The following is a 24,177-nucleotide window of genomic DNA, read 5'->3' as shown; positions in this document are numbered from 1 at the left end:
TGTGCAAAGCCTAATGTTTTCACTCACTAAAACCACTGATGAATACTGGTAATGTAATCGCAGGCAAAAGTAAAAAATGCTGCTGTGAACTGATGATAACCAAAAGTACAAAGGAATTGTAAAAGCCCGTAAACATACGACTAGGACTCAGATTGCAGGATCTCTCATTTAAACACCATTTGCCCTGTTGAGAAGTGATTTTCCCAACCACAAGGAGAAGACCGTGGGCTGTTTACTGCAGAGTAATGATAAACTTCAGTAGGCAGAGCAGAGCATCTGTTCCCTGGAGGCCTCTCTCCCTGGCTTTAACCCCAGGGCCAGGCCATCGGATTGAGTTTCTCTTTGAGCGAAGTTTGACCAGCCCTTATCAGAATGAATTGCACGCCCTGTAGACATGGGATTTGGTTCTAGCACACTCAGCTAATGGACCTAGACAGCAGGCCTGCTTTGGGGATCTGAAACCTGCAAGCCACTTTGATTAGTTGCTAGTTGAGTGGAAAGAACTACTGCAAGGTCAAGAATGTGCTAATCTCACCTTTGTCAAGAGTGATTTGCAGGGCTGTGGGTATGCTTTTGTTTCAGACTTTACATTCACCAACTTGCCGGTTTAACCACATAATTGTGCCCGGAAATCCCTTTACAGTGAGGCCAAGAAAAAGATGGTGCTTTGAATTAACAGTTAGTTCATTTCCATAGTTGTACAATATTAACTTGGCTATTAAATATTTTACATTCTGGGGACCTCGTAGTGCCAACAGATAGTTAGGATGGGCAGCGGCTCTGCTGAGCTTGTCCTGGTCCAGTGTAGGGCTAAGGTTGATGGTATACGGGGAAAGTGTGTCGCCAAAACACAAAGCCGCCTCCCTAGGCAATAGTCATATGTTTTAAAAGAATGAAGTTTTCTGAATGCTTTGCAACTGACTTCTCCCTGGTTCTTCCCTAAGATGTTCCTCTTTACTTTAAAAACCTATCACTTGCTGAGTAATGTTTCATGAGCACTTCTCCCTGGCAGTCTGACAACTTGTACCGACTATGGCTTTGTCTCTTAGACTTCAAATGGTATTTTCTCCTTAAAGTTAGGTTTTAGAAGTTTTAATTAGCAGGGGAATAATTTGAGTTAATAAAGGAAATGATTTTAGCTATGGGATTTTGGTGACATGGCCTTTATCTTCATGGTGTATATAATTCTCATGTGTTCTAATATTTGTTTTAATAAATATAACTAGCTTTTGGCCAGGATGGAGGTAATCCATGTATATAACACCATCCAAATACAAAGAATCTCAGCAGTTCTTAGGAGTGTGAATTTCAGCACAGTCATCCAATCAAAATGAAATGGTTTGTTGAATTTTGAGTGTGAGACAGTGTTTCCTCCCTCAGCAATAGAAACAAAACAGAAAGCAAAGAGTGCTCACTGTGTACCGAGAAGTATGCTAAGTGCATGGAAATGAAAATGTGAATAATTCAGGTCAACACCTGTCCTTTCCATTTCACCCTTGTAATTTTTCTAAGGTAGCAAAATCATCTCCTCAGCCGTGCATTTTGGCCGGGGAGTGCAAATATCTTTAAGATTTGATTAGCAATATCAAAAGTACCATCTTTAATAATATCCAGGCTACTGGTGAACAGAACCAAATGTTCTTTGAGATGCATTTAAGGAATGTCTGAAAACCTATACTAAGCACAAGTCACAGGTTTGTTTGTCCTATAAAAGGACTCTTCATAAATGAAAGGATGAGCCCTCGAGCAAAGAGGAAAGAGCTTGGAGAGTCAGCCTCAAGTTCAGTTTCTGTAGAGTTCACTTCCAGGGGCAAATTCCTCAGTATTCTCAAAGCTGCAGAAATGATGAATGGGATAATGTACCATTATCCCATTATATGAAGGGTTTCATGTAGTGCCTGGCATGTCCTCTGTGCTCCATGAAAGGCAGCTGTTTCTACACAATAATTAAGCTTTGAGTTTTCTTAATACTGAACAACTTTGTTGTGTTTATAAGAGTTCCTAACAAAATTTAAATTGGCACCTAGGTTTCCAGCAACACAATGAAGAAAGACTGCTGGCAGTATCTTTCTAGATGAAAATGAAATGTTAATTTATGGGTCTCTATTAGGCACAGTGAAAGCTACTAGCAGACTTGTATTTTGCAATTTGTGATTTTCTGTGCAGCCCCATGCTAAGATGTCCTTGTTGAGCCAACACAGAGTTAATTCAATCAGCCTTCCTGGGCAGCCTTCTCTCCTCTCCAGCAACACTGTGTTTTCTGCAGGCTGTAGGCACACACAATAATGGCAGGTTGTCCATCCTTTTTCTGTCTAACTAGACTCACCCTCTCTGTCTGCAAACAAACATTAACCCTCTCTAGCTCTGTACGGGGGCCTCCTGATGCCCTCTTGGAGTCGAGGACCTCTTCTCTGTCTGCCAAAGGAACTGTCTTCCTCTACCCTGTAGACCAGTGTATGCTCTAATCTTTGCTTATCTGTTCTAGCAACTTCCCAGACTAAGTTTGGGCTAAAGAAATCAGCAGTTCATAAGTATAAAAAGTTTCTTATCTTACAACATAAGAGGGAAAATGAGTTTTTAAAAAACATTTTGACCTTGCTGTCAAGATTTCACAGGTTATTCATTGATGAATCTAGATTTAAATTAAAACATTGTACTTCATTGTCAACAATGGTTTAAAAAGCTGTGAGACTAATTCTTAAACCAGTAGAAATCTGTAAGTAGATCTTATCTGTGGGGGATATTTACTATTAGAGATACATTTATTTTATTAAAATTTTATTTCCAGTAGTAGATGACTCACGTCCAGGGCTTCTTAGCACTCTGGGAATATATGTTTTTAATTTAACAAAGTCTGTAACTTTGAAGGACGCTCTTTGATTCTTGTTAATTATTGATTCTTGAACTCTTGATATCCTTGTACTAAATGTTGTTGCCAATAAAAGTTGGCCTCCTGCCATGGCCTTTCCCATATTACTTGTAAAAGAAGTGATTTGATGATGAGCATGTAATGAAATATATTTGTAAAGGTTTGACTGGATCACAGATTGTGATAGAATCTAAGGGTTTTCGATTTTTGCTTTATTCTAGTCCCATAGATGTTAAGTCATCATTGTGTCATTATTTGCATGTACATGGATTGGAGTACATGCCAGAAGGTCATGCACTAAAGTGTCTGAAGTCTTTGTTCTAAAGGATTTTGTTTTAAAGGACCCTTTGCTCTAAAGGAGCTCCCCTGTAGAGTGATCTCAGGGTGCAGGCCTCTACATCTAACATTACTTGAATTTTCCCCAGTGGGTCATGAATGGAGTGTCATGAACAAATGAAGATTCACTTAAGGGATAAATATTGATAGTGCATTTATTTGTTGTTGTTTTATGAATCCAGACAAATCCCTCTGTTTCTTTCACATTTCAAAACGAAACAACTCTAAGCACTAACTTAATCGAGAAGCACAGATGGAATTAGGAGAGTACTTTATGAATTTATTATCTGCCTCCGAGGAATGAATATAAAACATCAAACAGAGGAACCATTTTCAAAATTAAGGAAAATACTCTGACAAATGTTCTTCAAAACTTTCCCCAAATAAGTCATCCTTGGTAAGTTAAACACTGTTTTGGCTGAAAGATTTTAAAATCTCTAAGTAAGTGCATATTTTTGTTGGAAGAGATGGAAGAATCCATCCCTCTGAGCAGTGAACAGCTTATGGCTCATCTGTGCACACCCTGCATGACCACCCTGGGTAACAATGAACAGCCATCCTCTGTGGGATCCAGGAACAGGTGGTTTAAGTAATCACCCTAAATGTTTGGAATATCGGCCTGGCAACAGTCGTCCCCAAAGACTCAAAAGACAGTTGTTCTGAGCAATTTAGGTTTAGGACCATCAAGGTTTCAGACAGGGATTCAGTTGGACATCCAGCTGCAGGCATTCAGTGACTGGTGCTTGCCTGGGAAGAGGGATGAGTGGATTATTTCACTTGTTAGCATGTAATATACAACCTCCCTCTGGAATGGCATCAGGTGACTGTTGGCAAGGAAGGGTTATCTGGCCATATCCTGTCTGCAAATGAAATCCCCAATCATATCTGTCTTTATTTTTTTTTTAAATTTTTTTTTATTTATTTATGATAGTCACACACAGAGAGAGAGACATAGGCAGAAGGAGAAGCAGGCTCCATGCACCGGGAGCCCGACATGGGATTCGATCCCGGGTCTCCAGGATCGTGCCCTGGGCCAAAGGCAGGCGCCAAACCGCTGCGCCACCCAGGGATCCCCATATCTGTCTTTAATAGTGAAGATTATTATTGAGAATACTCATTATCTATAGCATTATTGTATCCCTGGCTGGATTTGCTTTAGCCTGGGAGTCCACTGTCCTCACACACAGGCACACAAATGCCTTCTGACCCTGAGCTGATTGCTAACCATGTGGTCTCATGGCTGTTTGTAAGACGTCAAACATTTGCATTGCGTTCGCCATGTTTTAGGTCGAGCCAAATGTGATGATCTGGAACAATTCTTTATTGTCCCATCTTTGAACAATTCTCTCTAGTAATTGGTAAGAATTATTTTTCCAAAAAAATGCTTTTAGTTTCCACCAGGGAATACACAGGTGACACTGTTCAACCTGATAATATAACATAAGGCTTTAGGAGAAAGTGCTTATGCACCCTCCAGTCCATTTTTCTTTTCTATTGTTGTTTTAGAAATTTATCAATTTCTTATTAAAACTTGGTATGTATTATAAAAAATTTAGGACATATAATATATAGACAAAGGAACATTCAGTACCAACAATGTCAATATTTTTGTGAATATACCTGTACATTTTTCTAGCAGAATTATGTGATATGAAACATACTCTTATAACCTTTTCATGTATAAAAGTTTGTTTTATTTTAAGGATGTTAACTGTTAATTATAATTATATTTGTACCTTTATATTTATCCTTTTAATTTTGCTTTTTTTGTGTGTGTGTGTTTCTGCAATACTTAGTATGTGTGAGGCATATCGATTTTTATGCTTCCTGACTTTAGCGTGTCTGTTTAGGGAATATTTTTGCCACACTTCAATTACACAAATATCTGTGTATGTTTTCATGTGCTCTAAGATGTATATTTCCATACCACTTCAACTTCCTAGTATCTCTTCTCTCCCACAAATCAACCTTCCAGAACTAAGCTATTTAAAAAGCACAGATCTCAGAATCACATCTGTGTTTTCAAAATTGCCCCAAAAAGAATGTAAGGGACTGAGTTTCATTTCAAAATGCCAAATAATTCATTTCACTGCCAAAATATTATTTTGAAGTATTATAACATGGGAACATAAACTGAGAATAAATTATTTTTAATGATGTAAATGAATTCTTATTAGATTAAGGCAGTGCCAACGATGATGCCTGTAATTAGAGGATGATGTGTGCCATGATTTCATGAGTTGGAAACCATGTGACTGAGAGAGAACAATAGCTCCTTGCACTGTAGTCCTGACTGCAGACATAATGAGCTGGGAGATGCTGGGCAGCCCTCTGGCTCTGGGCACCATGGCTTGCTCCTCTCTGGAGGATGCCTTGGATCCCTAGATATGATCTTAGCGAGTTACTCGGAGCACCAACCAGCCATCCCGCCAGGACTGAGGGAACGAAGTAGCCAAAGGAGCAGCTTCATTCTTATAGGATGAAGCAGGCCGCAGCGTAGACAAAGAAGATGAGGAAATGGAGTGCTGATTGGTACCTCCTTCTAGGAGCTCACAGGTGGTTCTCTATCCTTGGAAGAATGGGACATGGCTTCTAAAGCATATATTGGAGTTTACCGGAACACAGACAGAAAAGCGTTTCCATAAGCTAAACTGTTTCAATACATTTTAAATGATTCTTCACTGTTGGTTCCATTTTAGCATTAAATTTATGCTAAGGGCACTACTCTGCTAAGAGGACCCACACTAGAGGAGTCTGTCTTTCATTAGCCTGGAGCTTGAAAAAGCAAGCTGTCTACCCAGGATGATTCTAAAAATATGTAGCTAACATTGTGACATGTTCAGGACCGACTGATCAGAACAGGCTCTGGCTCTAAACCATGCTTTGCCACCATGGAGGGAAGTGGACGAACATTATTGCTGAATGTGCCCTGGGAACCAGTGAAATTGGAGGATGTACCCAAAACTCAGTTAAGAATTTGGGATAGAACAGGAAAGAAATAAGCAAACTCCTTGCCGTTCCAGAGCATGCATTCTCCTTGGGGAAAGAGATCATAAACAATAAAACAAAGGTAAAACTATTTCAGATCAATATAAATGCTTTAAAGAAAATTAAGGAAATTAAGTAGGTAGAGTGACCAAGAGTGGGAGTATTTTAAATAACATGTTCAAAGAGCGGTTGTCTACTGATGTAATGTTTGAGCATAGAACTAAATAATGAGGAGCCTGTCGTCACTGGAAGACTTGGAGACAGTGTATTGCCGGCATAGGGAGCAGCCACAGGCTTAGGCAGGAGGGGAGATGGTTGGAGTGTTATTTGAAAGACTCTGAGAACAGCCAGTGTAGTGGAAGTGCAGTTTGTGAGAAAGGTAAAACATCAAATCAGAGAAAGATGCTGAGGAGGAAAGAGGCAGGGGTCAGAACATGTAAGAACAGATCCTACATGCAGTGAAGAGCTCTTGGGTGGATTTAAGCAGAGGACAGAAGTGATTGATTTACACTTTAAAAAGCTACCAATAAAATAAAGTAGCCAAGGGGTGCCTGGTGTTTTTGTGGGTGAGTGTCTGCCTTCAGCTCAGGTCAGGATCTCAGGGTCCTGGGATCCAGCCCTACATCAGGCTCCCTCCTCATGGGGGGGGGGTCTGCTTCCCCTTCTTCCTCTGCCCCTCCCCTGCTTGTGCTCTCTCTCTGTCTCTCTCTCTCTGTCAAACGAATGACTAAAATCTTTTTTTTAAAAGAATAAAGTAGCTGAGACATAAATTCGCGCATATACAGTTAACTAATTAATTTTTGACAAGAGAGCCAATAATACTTCATGGGGAAAGATAGTCTGTTTAATAAATGGTGTTGGGAAAACTAGATATTCAAATATAAAAAACTGAAATTGGAGCCGTATCTTGACACAACTCACAAACACTAACCTGATATAGAGTCGACTTAAATATAAGACCTAAAACTGTAAAAGACTTACAAGAAGACTTGGGGGAAAGCTCCTGGACCTTGGTTTCAGCAGTGATTTGTTTGGATATGACATCAAAAGCAAAGACAGAGGGACTATATCAAAGTATAAAAGCTTCTACAGAACAGAACAGCAGAATGAAAAGGCAGCCTATGGAATGGGAGGAAATATTAGCAAACCACGTACCTGAAAACAGATCAACACCCAAAATATATAAGAAAGTCATACAAGTCAATAGCAAAACAAAACAAAACACCAAATAATCTGAATTAAAAATGGGCAGAGGATCTGAATAGATTTTTTTTTTCGCCAAAGAAGACATATAAATGCTCCACATGTCTGTCTAGTCAGCAGGGAAACACATCACAAGCACAATGAATATCACCTTACACCTACTCTAATGACTAGTATCAAAAAGGAAAGAGATAACAAGTGGTGGCAAGGGAGTGGAGAAGAGGGATCATTAATGCACTGTTCGTGGAACGCACATTAGTACAGCCACTGAGCAGACAGCATGGAGGTTACTCAAGAAATTTAGGGCAGCCCCGGTGGCGCAGTGGTTTAGCACTGCCTGCAGCCCAGGGTGTAATCTGGGAGACCCAGGATCGAGTCCCATGTCGGGCTCCCTGCATGGAGCTTGCTTCTCCCTCTGCCTGGGTCTCCACCTCTCTCTCTCTGTGTGTGTCTTGCATGAATAAATAAATAAAATATTTTTTTAAAAGAATTTAAAAAACTAGCATACGTAACCCAGCAATCTCACTTCTGGTTATGTAACTGGAAGAAGACAGGTCACTGCAGATCACTGTGGTGAGGAGACATGTGCGCCCCATGTTCACTGCAGCATCACTCACAGCAACCAAGACATGGAAGCACCCTAAGTTCCCACTGACAGATGAATGAATGAATAACAAAAATGTGAGAGATGGATATTCAGCCTGAGGAAGAAGGAAATCCTGCATTTGTGACAACATGGATGGGCCTTGAGGAAATTAGACATTATACTAAGTAAAATAAGTCAGATAGGAAAAAGACAAATATTGTATCATCTCACCTATATGCCTACTCTAAAAAAGAAGGAAAAAAAGCCAAACTCACAGAAACATAGAGTATGATCGTTGCCAGGGGCAAGAAAGTACAAAAATGGGGAATTGTTGATTGAAGAGTACAGACTTAGAGTAATAAGATCAGTAAGTTCTGGGGATCTAATGCACAACACCATGACTATAATTAAGTGTTGTATTATACACTTGAAAGTTGTTAAGAAAAAATAGCTCTTAGATATTCTCACCACACACACACACGACTGTAATTATGTGAGGGGATTGATTCATTAACTAACCTTATTGTAGTAACCACTTAGCAACATAGACACGCCTCTGATTATCATGTTGTACCCCTTAAATTTACACAATGTTATATGTCAGTTATTTTTTGTAAAGCCAGGAAAGAAAAGACCATTGCGGCTGCCATGTAGTGTGGACTCTAGACACAGTAGTCTCAGGTTCAAAGCTAGCAACTGGGAGGCCTGCCAGGATCTTGGGCTTGAGAGACTGCAGTGGAGGAGATGAGAAACACATGTGAAGGACAGATTTAGAAAGCAAATGGCCACGTTCCTTCCCATGCCAAGATTGTTCTTTTGGATCTAAAACTCAGAGGTTCAAAAAAATAAAAAATAAAACTCAGAGGTTCTGCACTTTATTCTTAGAAGGGGCATTTTCCCCTTTTTTAAAAGCTCATTTTAAATGTGTCATTTATAAATAACAGCAAATTTTGAAATAAACTAAAAGAAGGTTGGTTTCTTTTAAATGACTAATATTCATGTTGCTAAGGGAAGATAAATTTATTTTTTCTGGAACTTAATGAAATCCTCTGTCATGTGCGTCTATTATAAAGTTTTTAAGTGGAATCCTATAGCTCTGACAGTGAGGAAGCTAACATTTTTTTGTGTAACATTTATCTAGGCACATGTGCATGAAGGTGCTTTATATTAAAATGCTTAACAAAATATTTTTACCATATATCTATGCAAGAAAATGAAGTAAATCAAAGTTATAGAATTTATTTATTTTATTTTTTTCCAAGGTGCCAGGACATTTTAAAAAGAAAAATTTTATTGGAGTTCAATTTGCCAACATTTAGCATAACGCCCAGTGCTCATCCTGCCAAGTGCCCCCCTCAGTGCCCATCACCCAGTCACCCCAACCCCTCCACTTCCTTTTCCACTATCCCTTGTTCATTTCCCAGAGTTAGGTGTCTCTCATGTTTTGTCACCCTCACTGATCTTTTCACTCATTTTCTCTCCTTTCCCTTTATTCCCTTTCACTAATTTTTTATATTCCCCAAATGAATGAGACCATATGATGTTTGTCCTTCTCCGATTGACTTACTTCACTCAGCACAATACCCTCCAATTCCATCCACGTTGAAGCAAATGGTGGGTATTTGTCATTTCTAATGGCTGAGTACTATTCCATTGTATACATAAACCACATCTTCTTTATCCATTCATCTTTCGATGGACACTGAGGCTCCTTCCACAGTTTGGCTATTGTGGACATTGCTGCTAGAAACATCGGGGTGCAGGTGTCCTGGCGTTTCACTGCATCTAGTTACAGAATTTAGGAAATATAGATGTACAATCTAAATAACTAAGACTATTTCAAAGGATATCCTCATAGAACCTTCCACCAATACTCTGCTTTAGGTCTTTCCTGCTTTTCTGTGGACTTCCCTTTGGACACTGTTCCATCCAAGCCAGTTACAATGATGTGAAAGATCGCCACACAGTGTGTACTTAGAAATGCACTCTTGTGGTCCTGCTTTGCATGAAGTTGGCCACGTGATAAAGAGCACACCATTTATCTCTGAGAATAGGTTTTTTAATAATTAAAGTGAAGAGATAGCATTAGTTAATACTAAGTTCTTTGTAGTTCTGAGATTTTAAGATTTTCCCTCTTCTGATTTTCACATATGGTCAACATAATCCATCACTCACTTCATAGCCATTATTGTGCTGGGGATTCTCAGATCTGTGTCCCACATTTAGGTTTCTCTCATGTGGTCCACTCTCATATAGCAAACAGCCTCCTGGACCCTGCTAGCTGGATATTGCATGGACACCTCAAAGATGCCACACCCAACATAACTCATTAACTCTCCCAAATAACACATTTTCCTGTATACATTCCCACGTGTGTCTAGACATCTGTCTCTCTTCGAGTCTTCCACCCACCTTTCTTGCAAGTAGCCATCTACTTACTCATTTACTTACCTGAGTCTTCAAGACTCAGGTCAAGAGTTACCTTCTTGGGTGAAATTTTTCTAAGCCAACTTCTTCTTGGGTAAATTTCCTACTACCTTCCTTAGTGACCTGATTAAACTAGTATTATAGCACCCACATGAGTTTATTGCTTGAGCCATTGACCTGTTTATTAATGCTTACATTTTGAACTCCTTAAAGGAAGGTAGAGTTTCTCAGTTCCTCATGACTCTACCCTCAGTTTAGAATGAATCACACAATTGGTGAGGAGCAAATAATAAATGAGTGAAAATGAAAATTCTATGATGTGAGGATTGCACATGTTATAATCCTACCTGGCAAATGTCCTCTCACCAATAGTCCCTTCACGACATGAAGAAGCCATTGGCTGTCTTGCCCAATTTCACCTGCTCACCTTTTTATGAAGACTCATATCAATACCAACCTCCACTTGCAAGCACCCATCCTTTTGCTGTGGGAATTTGTTGTCTTTTTTATGTGGATCCTGTCCTGCAGAGGGCAGAGACCAAATTGCTGTTTCTTTCTATCTTTCCTGAGATTGAGACTAGAATAATGATGCCTTAGCCAGTTTTTGATAGATGTTCATTCCTTGAACCCCACATTTGACTTATTTCTTTCTTGGTAAACAACTAAATTTTTTTTTAACACAGACATTTATATATAGATCAGTCTCATCATGAACAATTAACAAACGCACTAGCACCTTCTCAAAATGTTAATGAAATTTAGACCTGATACTTAGCTTCATTCAGTAAGTATACTTGGGTAAATAAGCTGCCAGATTTGAGTATCTGAATTTTTCTCAGCATCATCTTAAAATAACGTCGTACTCCCTGGTCTCGCTGGAAGACATTAACCAAGTTGATTGATTTAAGCAGGGTCAGGAACCATCTGTGACATGTATAAATGATAGATCAGCTTTTCTTCCCATTATGTTTTTTAAAGTTACTGGTGCTGGAGTAATTGACAGAAAGTCACATGCAATTTGGGGGCACATTTGCCTTTTAAGAGAAGTTTCTTTCTCTGAGATCCATGGCTGTCACAAACCCTTCAAAGTCTTCCCTGAGATGACTTTCTCGGGTCCGCCCTTTGGCTCCTTTCTCTGAGTGAGTGGTACTGTGTCATTCCACCGCTGGTCCCCTGCCCCCGCTATCCTTCCTGCCATCTCAAGAGAGTCAGGAGTAGCCCTTTGTCTGTTAATTTATCTTTGAAAAGATCACTGATATTGCCGACCAGCTCTGTAGGCAGGACGGAACATGATGCAGAACCTAGCTCAAATAAACATCAATATGGATAATAGCTATTATTATTCTTTATTAGCCACCTTATTAAGTGCTAGTTATAATTACATAATTGGTGCATTCAGTTCTCCAAACTCCCTTCTAATTTAAGGATCCCATACCAGCCTTTTACAGACAGGAAGAGAAGGATTGCCAAGGTGAGGTATAGATTGCTTGAGGTCACACAGCCAGCAGATGGCCGAATTAAAATCTGAATTCCTGTCTACACTTTTTCCCTTTCACCAGTACTCCTAAGTAAATGTGAATATATCCCTCTGTCCAAAAATGTCCGTGTCTTGGATGAGAAGGGTTCTTGTGGAGAAGTGCTTAAGACAGAGGGTGACCTGTCCAGCAAAAATGTAGCCCTTATATCTGTTGTCACTTAGTTGGGAGAAGATTCCGATGGTTAAGATAATGAAACTGTGCATGTAATGAATTGAACAGAGGCTTGCTTGACTCACATGGATGTTTCTTGCCTTCTAGGAAGATTTCCAACCCGCAGCAGCCTCAGAGACCAACTGGGAGTCAGTCACAAGCTCTATCTCAGTAAGTACTTTGTTTTTCTGTTGTCAAAGAAAAAAGCTGATGGAGAAGCTAAGGTCAACCCCAGAATGGCTTCAGCTGCATGAAGGACCCAGGGTTTCACTAGAAGCTATGTTGTAATCAGGATGTGTCCTTGCATTTCATTTATGGGGAGAGCAGGCTGGGTCACATGTCCTTTCCTGTCTCTTCAGAAAGGTCCTCAGGAAATGCCAGTACCCATTGTAGGAACGTGGGGTAGACAATGACTTCAGTATTTATTGGTTTCAAAGTAGAATGTTCCAACTGGACGACAGTCCAGACATATCAAGCATATCAAACTGGTCCATGGCCCACGCTCAAGTGGGGAACTTTGAAGCAGTGTTTTGAATATTCCAAAGGAGGCTGTTAACCTCTACATTCTCAAGAATCTTTTCAGACATGAAAAATCCCAGTGTTTACAGTAAGATAATTTAAGTGCAAACCACACATATGTTCTATTTGACTTAGAAATAAAACATAACTCACCCTGAAACTGCAAAATGGTTCATGGTCCCATTTTTTTCCTCCAAATTTAGTCACTTCTTAGTGTTCTGCTTCTCTTGTTCAGAAAGAACAGACCTTGTTTTTACCAGTCCTATGAGGAGCATGTATGTAGCAATAAAATGCGAGATAATAAATGCAGGTGTTCGTTTAGAAGGTCAAGAGCATGGAGAAAGCTGGCCCATGGGTGTGAGTCCATGTCGCTGAATCAGACTTGATTTTTTTTTTTTCAAGTGATATGCTATCCTTTGTTCTCTGGAGGATTTTTAAAAGAAACTCCTTCAGATTCCAAGGTTTCCTTAGCTGTGGATTTTGCTATTTAATTCGCCCGGTGTGGCCACTGGACTAGAGCAACATGACCTAATCAAGAGGTCAGTGAGGTTTCTAATGGTGATGTTAAGAACGTTTTGTTTGCATTGACAGCCCAGAATGACACTCTGAATCTGGCTAAGTGCAGGCAGTCACTGTCGTGAAGACAAGCCCTTTGCTCTGGGAGACTAGGCGGAGATTTGCCCGGTTAGCAACCCGAGACCAACCATTCAGGGGAGGTGTGGCAGCTTCTGGCCCCAGGCCTGAGCTTGCTGTTCTGTCAAATCCTCTGGCTTCTCAGGCATCTTACAGGTGACAGCTCGGAATGGCCGAGTCATCCCGGGCCCAGGAGCACAAAGCATGAGCTTAAGGGACCCTTAGCGAATTCAGGACAATGCAGGTCCTCATAAAGAAGCGGAGTGACCCGTCCGTTTGGAGCAACTGCAGGCGCTCGGCACTGTGTCCGCTTCCACTGGACACTTTTGTGGTTTGAGCTCCAAGTCCATGTTCTGCTTCATTCTCTGGAGATAGCAGGAAAACAATCTCTTTCTTCAGCATTTTGGTTTTCAAAAGCCCTCTGGAATAGGAGTAAGGATGCTTGGGCCCACCATTAACCCTGTATAAGCCATATTTTGTTTTTGTGGAATGTGGCTTTTAATTTTCTGAGCATTTTTTTAAATTGTTATTTTTTTATTTTATTTTTATTTTTTTTAATTGTTATTTTTAAAGCCATTCAGTTAGCTTTTGAATGGATTATAAATATGAAACCAAAGCTGAGTGCGGTAGATCTACAGTGCCATGGAAGGAGTACACCCAGCTGTTCTGTCTCACAAAAATAGTTTTAAAATAATTACTCAAGAAATAAACATTTTCTAGCAGGTTTATTAGGTGATCTAGTCATCTCTAAGTCTTTTCTTAGCTCTCACTGGTGTTCCTGTCACCTGCCCTCACATAAGGATAGTTTCACATTTTACCTGTGGGTTGTTTGGATTTGCCCTTCAGGCCCATGTCAGAAGATAGAGAGCCCCCTCCCTTGGGGATGGAGAGCCCTCCACAACTTTCTCCTGGAGGGATGTGCAGGTACACACTATGGTCTAGGGACCCTTAGGAGCCCCCCGGGGAAACTGCACCAGGAGTTCCCAGAGCCATTGTGAGAGTCTTCTCCTTTCTTGAAAGTGGCTTCATTGATGTTCCCACTTCTGTTTCAAACACAGGGAAGCATTTTAATTTCAAAACTTTTATACAGATGCCATGCACCTGACTTGGGCCAGCTTTTTTCGAATTTCTGGATCTTAGACCCACATTATTGGGATACAGTTGTCAATCACCTGTGACGGTGAGCCACGTAGACAGTAGATTATCCAGATAATACAAAGTTGAATTGGAATTTGAAATTTTGATACTGAATCATCATATCCAACTCTAGCATGTGATGCCAGGAGGGATGTGAAAGACAGAAATGATGTGCTTCAGTCAGGGTTCAGTTTATATCGGCCACACACATGCATACACACAAGCACACACATGCATGTACACAAGCACCCACACATGCACACAAGTATATGTGCATGCACACATGCACACATGTGTGTGCACAACTGCATCCCTGGATTAGAGAACTGGCCTACTGTCTTCACTGGTCCAGCTCGTATTTCCCCATCTCTTTCCCCTGCCAAGTATATTTGAAAACTGCTCTTAAGGTACACCAGGGTAGGTTAATACTTTTACAAAACCCCTTTGCTTTGCTGAAGAGGGACCACCGTTCCTCTGAAAGCAGGTGGGCATCCATCCTATTGTTTACAGACCTTTGGACCTTAATTGGTTAAAACGAGAAAATCAAACCTGAAAGTGAAAATATGAATTGTGGGCCTTGCTGTCTGAAACCCTGTGGCACATAGTATTTCTAGTTTCAGGAATGCAAGTGCCTGTTAATTCCCACTTTCCCTGCCTGGTAGGAGGTATTTGCCCTTGAGGGATGTTGTTTGTTTGGCGGCTTCTTGAAAGACATTTTGAAACCATTTGAGACTCTGTGCTTTCTATTTCCTTATTAATGGGTCATGAATTTTTACAGAGATGTTTAAATCATGGTTCATTTGCCTCTAGATTATCCAAGGGTTGGTGAAGTAAGTGCTTGGGAACTTATGTGAGGACCTAGTCCATGGCAACATACTAATCCCTCCCAGATTTGCAATGATGTTGCATTCCTCATTTAAAGAGTATTTCTGAGAATATTTTCATGACAGCTGGGATTGCTAGCAAGCAACAGTGCTTTAAAAATACATACATATGTTTCCCATGGGCATCTTCTAGTCTGGGGTGAAGGAGCAAGTTTCATGACTAATTATCCTTGTTGACAGTTAATAAGCTGGTGAAATTGTCAAATTTGATCAAGTCCTCTCCAGAGGAGGTTCGAAGCCTGCTCACACAACACCTGCAATGTAAGATGACCTGTGAGGAAAGATGGAGGCTAAACGTAGGAGGAAGGGATGGATTCTGCAAAAACTGTATGAAAGCAGCTCAGAATTCAAATTCTAATCATTACTTGTTGATGTGGTTGTGGATGATTTGGAACCATGAACCAAGAAATGGGATGATGTGATTTTGATATTGCCATTTAGTCAGTATCTTCTTTAATGATTATATTTCAGATGAACTAGACATTTTATGACCTGCCTGGTTTTGACTTGCAAACATGAGAATGACTATAATTTACCAATTAATTGTTCTCATTTAAGAATATGGCAGGACGATGGCAGAGGACTTTAGCATGATATTTATGCATATATTGTCTTACAGTTAGAAGCTTGTTTATGTTCCTTCCATACAGATGTATGACTATTGTGTTTCATAGCAATAAATTTTTTTTCTGAGTACACTGAGCTGTATGTCACTCTTAGGGGGTATCCTATCACTCTCCATCAGTAACGGACCCCACTCTCACTGCGGATGCTCTGGACAAAACAGTAGCTGAATTTGATACCGTGGAAGATCTGCTCAAGCACTTCAATCCAGAATCATGGCAAGAAGATCTTGAGAATCTATATTTGGACACCCCTCATTATCGAGGCAGGTCCTACCATGACAGGAAGTCAAAAGGTAAGAAACAGCTTTGAAGGTTCTTTGTGAGCGGATAAGACCACTAATTCTCAGTAAGGACTAAAAATGCAATATATTTGGCTTGCTAAAATCAAAGGCTTACTGCCAGTCTTACCACATATCTTTCCCACTGCACCTTCAGATGAAGTTCTGTGCTTATCACAGACGGCGTTGTTTGTACAGGACTAAGCAAGATTTTGTTCAGCCAAAGATGTGTCATGGCTAGGAGCTAGAAGAAACCTTGTGAAATCATCTGGACCAGCTTCTTGCTTCTTGGCAAGTAAAGTATTATTAGCCTCACTGTGAGGGGAAGCAAATAACTTGGTACAAGCTGTGTGGCCAGTGGCAGTAGAGAGGAAATGCGAGTCATGGTCTCTTGCCTCCAGGGGCAGAGCCCATATCATGGCCCACTGTGTCTCTCTGGTAGATGTGAATGTTGATTTAGCTCAGGACTGAGTGCTGGCAGAAGAGGCTCCTGGTAAAGGTGGTCAGAACTCTTCAGAAGATTTCATTTCTACCCATCAGTGTCTATACTAGAAAGGTTTTATGGGGGTCTACTATGTGCTTGGTGCCCGAGATACTTCGTAGGATGTACGTGTCCTTGAGAAGAAACATAGAAGGCCTGGGATAATTTGGAGAGGTGGGGGTGAGGCACATTCAATTGGAGGTTTCAGGAAAATATACTGAAGGGAAGAGAGAGGACCTTTCACGAGAAAACATCTTGAGTTAAAACAATACTGAAAGTTGCAAAAAACAAATGTCTTATTCATACATCTGAGCAATATAATCTGAGATGTTTCTTTGCATGTTTAATTCAAATTAATAGAGAAATATAATTACCTTTTAATGAATAAAACTAATTTCTAGCCTGTGCTTGCTTTGTTTGCTGAAGTTTACCATTAAAATTTTCTCTAATTGTCTTGTAAGGTTCATTTGCATCATAGATGTGAAGGTATTTAGTTAAAATATAGCTTGTTGCCTACATTTTATAATATCAGGGGTACTTTGAAGAGCTGTGAAGCTCAGGAAGGTCCTACTTGTGTCAGTAAGCACAACCTATTAGGACATTTGGGCTAGAAGGACTAAGAGTTAACTCCTGCCTGGGCTGCTTATGGCTCAGGTCTGAAGTCTTCTGTATTTAAGACATACAGCCAAGGGGTGGATAAGAGAGTCAGTCCCTGGTGCCCTGGTGGTGTGGAGATGTGCTGTAGGCAGATCCCTGGACTCTCAAACAGAGTCTTCCCAGGGCCACAGGCTGCATTCAACTCAGAGGAGAAATTGCTTTTCTGTGGTGGTGTTGTCTTTGGATTTCTACTTAGTCAACTTGAAGGAAAGTAAAAATTCACGGTGTTTTGAAAACCCCAGAAAAATGGTAAAAAAATTAAGTTGTACAAAGAAATGATAAAATCTGACTCTGTCTTCAAGTATCTTCACTGCTAGAGCTATTTGAGGGGCAGTTCTTGGCATCTAGTTTTTGGAATTGTAAAATTTTAAAATCCCCTAAATCTATTACTTTCTTTCCCCCAGATATGTTGAGTTGGAAGCAGAGTGTCTGGGTTCAAATCCTAACTCTGCCGTGTACACGTTTTGTGATCTTTCAGCAAGTCACTGTTACTGTGCCTCAGTTTCCTCTGGCAACGTGTGTATGACTATACCTACCTTTGATCATTGTAGTGGTGCCATCAAGAGAGCCTGGCCTAGTACTTGTTCTAGAAGTGTTAGCTAGCTCTGGCTACTTGGAATTCTGACGTGTGTTTGCCTTACTCCATTGGGGGAACCTTTCTTGTCCCGTGTCCTCTCCCGGTGAAGCCTGCCACCCCAGACAAAGTTTGGAGGACTTGAGATGCCATAGCATTAGGACATCTTCCTACTACACTTTTGCTGTGTCTTGGTGTTTCCTCTAAGGCCATGTGAAGTCCTAGGACATAAGGGCCTGGTCTCAACTCTGGCTGAATAGTCAGTCAGCTGGGGAGTTGTACAAAGCTGCAGACACCTACTCCCAAACACCTACTCCCACTGACTCAGAACTCTCAGGGTGGGGCTGAGCTATCAAGGTTATTTGATGGCTCATCAGAGATGGAGATCGATCCTGAGAGGCAGCCAGGGTTGAGAGCTGCTGCGTTAGGAATCATTCATCTGTATCTCGGGCACTCGTCACAGCCTCTGACACATTGTAGGTGCTCAATTAATGTTCATGAAATTGAAGATATTAAAAACTAGCATTGGTGTATTTCCAAAGTTTATAGAAACCACCCCACAGACATAGATGTGAAGGTATTTAGTTAAAATATAGCATCAAAGAGGAACGTAGCTTTATGAAGCATGAATGCCTCTGATTCCTGATAGAACCTTGCAAGAACATTCAAGGAGACGTTCTTCTTATTTTTGACAGAGTGAACATTTCTTCCCCTTGTTGGCTTGAGTTCCACTTCTTAATCTCTTGTTTAAAATGGCCTGAAGGTGGGTCTGTACTGTTTCATTTAACACTGGCAAGTCACCACTGTCTCTGTACTTGTATAAATGTGCTAATTTAATTGTTTATCATTCTCCTGCTGCTGAACTACCTGCATGTGTCTTGCACACGCAAAAGGAAGCCAGTTTCATATCTCAGCTGCCATTTTCAGCTTTTAGAACTTAAAAAGTACAAACTCATGGTTTATACCATGAGTTGTATGAGAAAGGGAGCAGTGAATGAAGAGTTACAGATGATGGAGGTCCATTGGATGTCCAACAAAGAGTGAACTTTATAGGATCCCTGAAAAAATTTCCTCTTGTCAGTATGATAATTTTATAATGATGTGCAAAAGTAGAGACCAGTTCCATTCTTCTGATTTCCCAGACTGATCAGAGTGGTATTTTTCTTGATAGCAAAGAGCAGTATTCTAAGATGGCCCTTAAATGTGAATATGCAAACACATAGTTTTAAAGACTCTAAAATAAAACACAAGCACACTAAGTAAAGAATGTGTGTTAATAACATAGAAATAGTACATATTTAAAATTAAATTATGTCCCTCGTTTCTACTGTTTACTTGAAGGCAGATTTGGTGACAGTGAGATTCAGGGTCAGTCTAAGAAAGACTTGTAAATGAGAAGCAAGAGGCCGATACAGGTTAGAGGAGAAGAAAGAGAGAAGAGGGAGAAGAGCACTGCCAAATATTGGAGCCAGAGCTTCAGCACACAAGGCCTACTTTTTTAAAACTCACAAGTAATAGATAAGCTTGGACTTGTCTATGGAACGGGTGAATATATCCAACATTCAGTTTCTTAGGGAATGTGGAGGAAAAAGTAACATGGATAATCAAAATCTGTACATAACTGCACCTCCAAAACCTATTTTTTGCCATTAATTTCAACCTCAGAGTTGCCTAAAATTTTTTTTAAAAAAAAGGTGTTTCAAGTTGCATTACTTTGTCTCTTGAGTACACTAATGACATAGCACACTTGCCTATAATTAAGTAAAAAAGTTACATGGGTCTTCTACAAACTGTATAGTCATGATATGACTAATGAAGCCTCACTGAAAGCATTTCTTTAACGCAGAGTCCTTTGAGTTTAAGGACAGCGCATCTTTATTCAAGTTTGTAGCATGACATTGGGCATCTTTAAATTAAGAAATGATCAGGCTTAACCTTTACCAGATTGGGCATTCATTGAGAGGCCACTTACAGAGATGAACAATGTAGAAGAGATCTGCTTCTTTATTCCAAAAGAACTTGCCTTTTGTAAACCATAGTGTGTTTGTCACAGAAAAAGTCCAACACGTTATAGCAAGGGGGAAGCCTGTTTTCACAGCATAAGTGTTGTCATTAACATATGGGTATAATTGACGGGACATTCCAACTTAATAGTTGTGAACTACAGTTTTACTTACCGGTAGTAAATTCTTCCCCAAAGGGTTGCCCTTTTTTTAATGTGCCAAAATTCACATGCCCTCCTCTTTTAAAAAAATCCATATTTCTACATTGCGTGGAGCAAATTTATTGGTATTAAATTGATTTCAAGTGACAGGATTTAACATATGTTATTTTTATAGATGCTAAATAGTTTGATGCTCTGAGACAGTTATTAACCCATTTCAGAGGCTGATACAGTTCTGTGATTTCTACATGACATTGCTTTGCTCTAAAATCTAAACCACTTGACTTTTTAATTTGAAAATGATTTATAGGTAAATAACCAGTATAGAGGCTGAGAATTAATTGAAATTAGTATGTGTAATATCAAAATGTTTGAATTGGTTCTGAATTATCTTAAGTCAAAATAATTTTTATTTTTTAATTAGTCATTCATTCATCACTGTTTCTTTGTCATGTCCTTGATTACTAACTAGGAAAATACAAGTTTTGCTCTTCCAAAGATGATTTAGAATGAGGGAAATAACTTCATAGTATATTAAGACATGAACATAGTTTAGAATAAGCTGAAGCATCACAAGATGAATGCTGGCAACTTTGCCTATTTGCTATCTGGGTAGAACTTGCAGCAGACCTTTGACTGATGCTAGCGATGAATCAGAGAAGTCACTCTGGAGATATCACCCCCCTGTAACTACCTGTCTGTGAAGTAAACAAAGGTACCAGGGACATTAAATCAAAATGGATTTATTTTTCTAATTCCTGATGTTGAAAAAGGGTCGGGTTTATTGAACTTCCTGAACCATGTGGTGTGAGCCAAGTAAAAGCTGTCTTTATCAGTGTTAGAATTGTCTTCCACAAATTTGATAAAAATGGAGGGAAAGGAGGGATGCTGTAGTGGGAGAGCATGGGCTTTGTCATCAAGTAAACTTGGGATAAAATTCTAACTCATATCCAAAGAGCGGTGGCCTCAGGGGAGTCACGTATAGACCTCGAGCCTCTGTGCTCTGCACTCTGCAAAATGGCTCTAATTATAACCCCTTTGCGGAGTTGTGTTAGGATTAGTAAGAGCAGAGGAGCACCGAGTTGGCTGTCAGTCAATGATAGCTATACTATTATAACAGTAAAACTCACAGAACTGAGATATTTCTGTGAACTCTTGTGCTTTCTTTCCTGAAGGGCTGTAAGATAATCATCACTAATTTGGAGAGCCTCCTACAGAGGATCCAAATATTGTCAAATTTAAGTATCTGTAAAATCAAGACACTCATTAAAAGTTTACAAAATAATCGGCAAGTACTAAACTTCTCTATGATACTGTTTACCCAAAACTTTTCTGGCACCGTTTTGCTCATCGGATGTTTCCTTTGAAAAGCACTTTTTTTTTTTTTTTTTAGATGGTAGCCACTGTTTATGACACATAGGAACTGTTAAGTATCCAGATTCCCGATTCAATTTGCCAGGGAGCACTAACAAAAGCCACACTGTTGTTGATCACATTGCATGTGTCTATGTGGGCGCACACTACATGTTTCATCACCAGTCACTCCCCCATCAAGGCACATGGATTGGAAGACACCACCTCATGGCAACTTCCCATGTCTGGCTGGGTCTGTGTGCCTTTCTCACAGCAGTTACTTTGGCTCATGATGAATGTCTTGGCATCGTAGTTCCCTTGCCCACATTTTCTGTGAAGCATTGCCCCCCCACAGACCCCAAGACATCCTTTTGCTCTGTGCACCTATGGACTTAGAGAGAAAGTACCCCCTTCCTAGAGCACACGCTCCTTTCAAAACTGCGGTGCTGGGAAAACCAGCTCATTGAGTCTTAATTTGTAAAGACTGTGCTAAGTCCCAGGCAATTAAACTGAACACGCAAGATCATGCCTTCTGACATTAAGATCATGGGGAGCATGACATTCCTTTCCTTGTTGATCCCCCACGTGCAGCATCCTGGCTGTTTGGGTCATTCTGTGATTAAACTGTACTTGTTGATCAGTTTTACTCACTTCAGTCTACTGAGAACTAGGATTTGGTACTGTGCTTCAAACACTGTTAACTCAATCTTTTTTTTTTTTAAGATTTTTTTTTATTTGAGAGAGAGAGATGCATGCATGTGAGTAGCAGGAGGGGCTGAGGGTAAGAGAAAGAGAATCTCAAGCAAACACCCCACTGAGCACTGAGCCTGACCTGGGGCTTGATCCCACGACTCTGAGATTATGACCTGAGCCAGAACAAAGTCGGATGCTTAACCAACTGCACCACCCAGGTGCCCCTTAACTCATTTAATCTTAATACATTTCTTGGCAGGGGAGTACTGTTACTCCCACTTATATACTAAAAGAAAATCAGAAACATCCTGGGACAGCTGCAGAGGAGAGAGCCATGCCATAAATCTGGGTTTGTTCCCTGCACAGGCCTGCTGGGGGAACCTCAGTGGTGTTTCAAGCTCAGAGACCCAGACTCCATATGTCGGAGTAAGACGTTTAAAGATCTTCTTGATTCGTATTCACCTCCTAGCTTGTTTTCCTATTGTTCATTTTGTAGACCTATTTCATACATCCACCAGGTCACAGTTCTTAGAGTTCGGAGCATTGCCTCATGATGATGCCAGCTGCTTTCATGCCTGACTCAGCACCCCACAGATGGCCATGCATGGACTCATTTTGTGGCATGTGTTTGTCAAACACCTGCTATGCGTCCAGTGACTTTGGACAGCTCACTTGGCTCCTTTGCCCTCAGGTCCCACACCTATCAGACAAGGATGGTCGTGTCTGCAATTAGAGTTTATTACCAGAAAACAATGAGAGTTGCACTTATGACAACATCTCACACAACAACATCTTGGCAATGTTTTTAAACCCCGAAAATTAGGTGCTGTCTCATTGGGAACCTGGTGACTTAGGTTAATCACTATAAATGCAAGTGGTAAGTATGTCCATTCTTTAGAAATTAAACCAGCAAATGGAATTATGAGAATTCATGATTTTAAGTTTAAAGTATCCTGGTATTTTCTCATTAAAGGTTATAAAATAATTGTTTTCTACAATGATTTGCACCTCCAAATTGGGGTTGAGGAATGGAAACAGTTTTCATAATTATGTGCTGATTCATAGAAGAGGGCATCTGAAAACCACAATAAGGTTGTAATGTCCATAAAGATGAATAGACTCCTCCTGGGGAATTTATGAACCTTGAAAAAAGCTGAGAAACCCTAGTTACTTGGTGTAAAATACTACAAGTATTCATATATCCCCCTAACCTCCCACCCTGACTCAAAGCCTCGTAAATTTAGTGTTGTAAAATCCAAGTCACATTCTTAGTGCTTTACATAACAGATTGTGGCACTTTTCCCCCATTGGACAAGGGATGTATTTCTGAGCTCGCTGGGGTATGCATCAGAGCACAAGCCTTCTTGGTGCTATCCTCTCCCCATGGCACTGCTTCTAGATTGTGTGGGTCTTGGTACCAATTATCTTCAGGCATCACCATGTATCCTTGATGGAGCTGGTTCTAGAAGGCTGGTGTCTCAGTCTTAACCTATACCATTAGGAGTTTAGTCCTTCAGATAGTCATTATATACCAAATCCTTGCAAAGGAAATCTGGATTGATGAGTAAGGCTATAAATGCTGTAAACGTTTTCTGATCTTGACTTTAAGTCTATGGGTATCCATTCAAAGTCAGAACAGATTTAGAGAGAATTAGAAACACCTGTCTGGAGGTACCATAGGGACTTAATTGTTCTTTATTGGACTTAGTTATTTCATATATCCTAAATGGCGCATGTGCTCAGGCTACAGAGATGCCGTATTTCTTTCAGCGGTACCTTGTTGAAACCAAATGGTTTTAGGAGAGCGGAACTTAAATGACCTACATTTGGGCTCTCCACTACAGGTAGGGCACTAGTGGAGGGGTGAAAAGATGATTAACTCTCTGCCTCCAAGAACCTTACATTTTAATGGGAGACAAACACCTACATAAAATGACAAAGCAAGGCCCAAGAAGTAAGTGCTGTAACAGAAGGCAGAGGATGTGTGGCGAGTATATAGCAGAAGGGTCAAAGGAGATGTAGACTGAATCTAGCTTTTGACTTGAGCTCTGGAAGATTAAAATGACATAGTAGACTGAGTG

At 40.3% G+C, this 24,177-nt stretch overlaps 1 protein-coding gene across 3 annotated transcripts in view; it reads left to right on the top strand.

The window, feature by feature from the left end:
• Nucleotides 1-24,177, top strand: part of PDGFD (platelet derived growth factor D) — a 222,222-nt gene that overhangs the window by 180,828 nt on the left and 17,217 nt on the right. For all 3 annotated transcript variants that reach the window (XM_055306378.1, XM_055306377.1, XM_055306379.1), the window contains exons 4-5: nt 12,206-12,268; nt 15,991-16,189. In XM_055306378.1, coding sequence (XP_055162353.1) covers nt 12,206-12,268; nt 15,991-16,189 — 262 coding nt within the window. The remainder of the gene's footprint in view (nt 1-12,205; nt 12,269-15,990; nt 16,190-24,177) is intronic.

The sequence above is a fragment of the Nyctereutes procyonoides genome, unplaced genomic scaffold (assembly GCF_905146905.1).
Source record: "Nyctereutes procyonoides isolate TBG_1078 unplaced genomic scaffold, NYPRO_anot_genome, whole genome shotgun sequence".
NCBI lineage: Eukaryota > Metazoa > Chordata > Mammalia > Carnivora > Canidae > Nyctereutes > Nyctereutes procyonoides.
The sequence above is the reverse complement of the archived record's forward strand: the minus strand, read 5'-3'. Positions and strand labels throughout refer to the sequence as shown.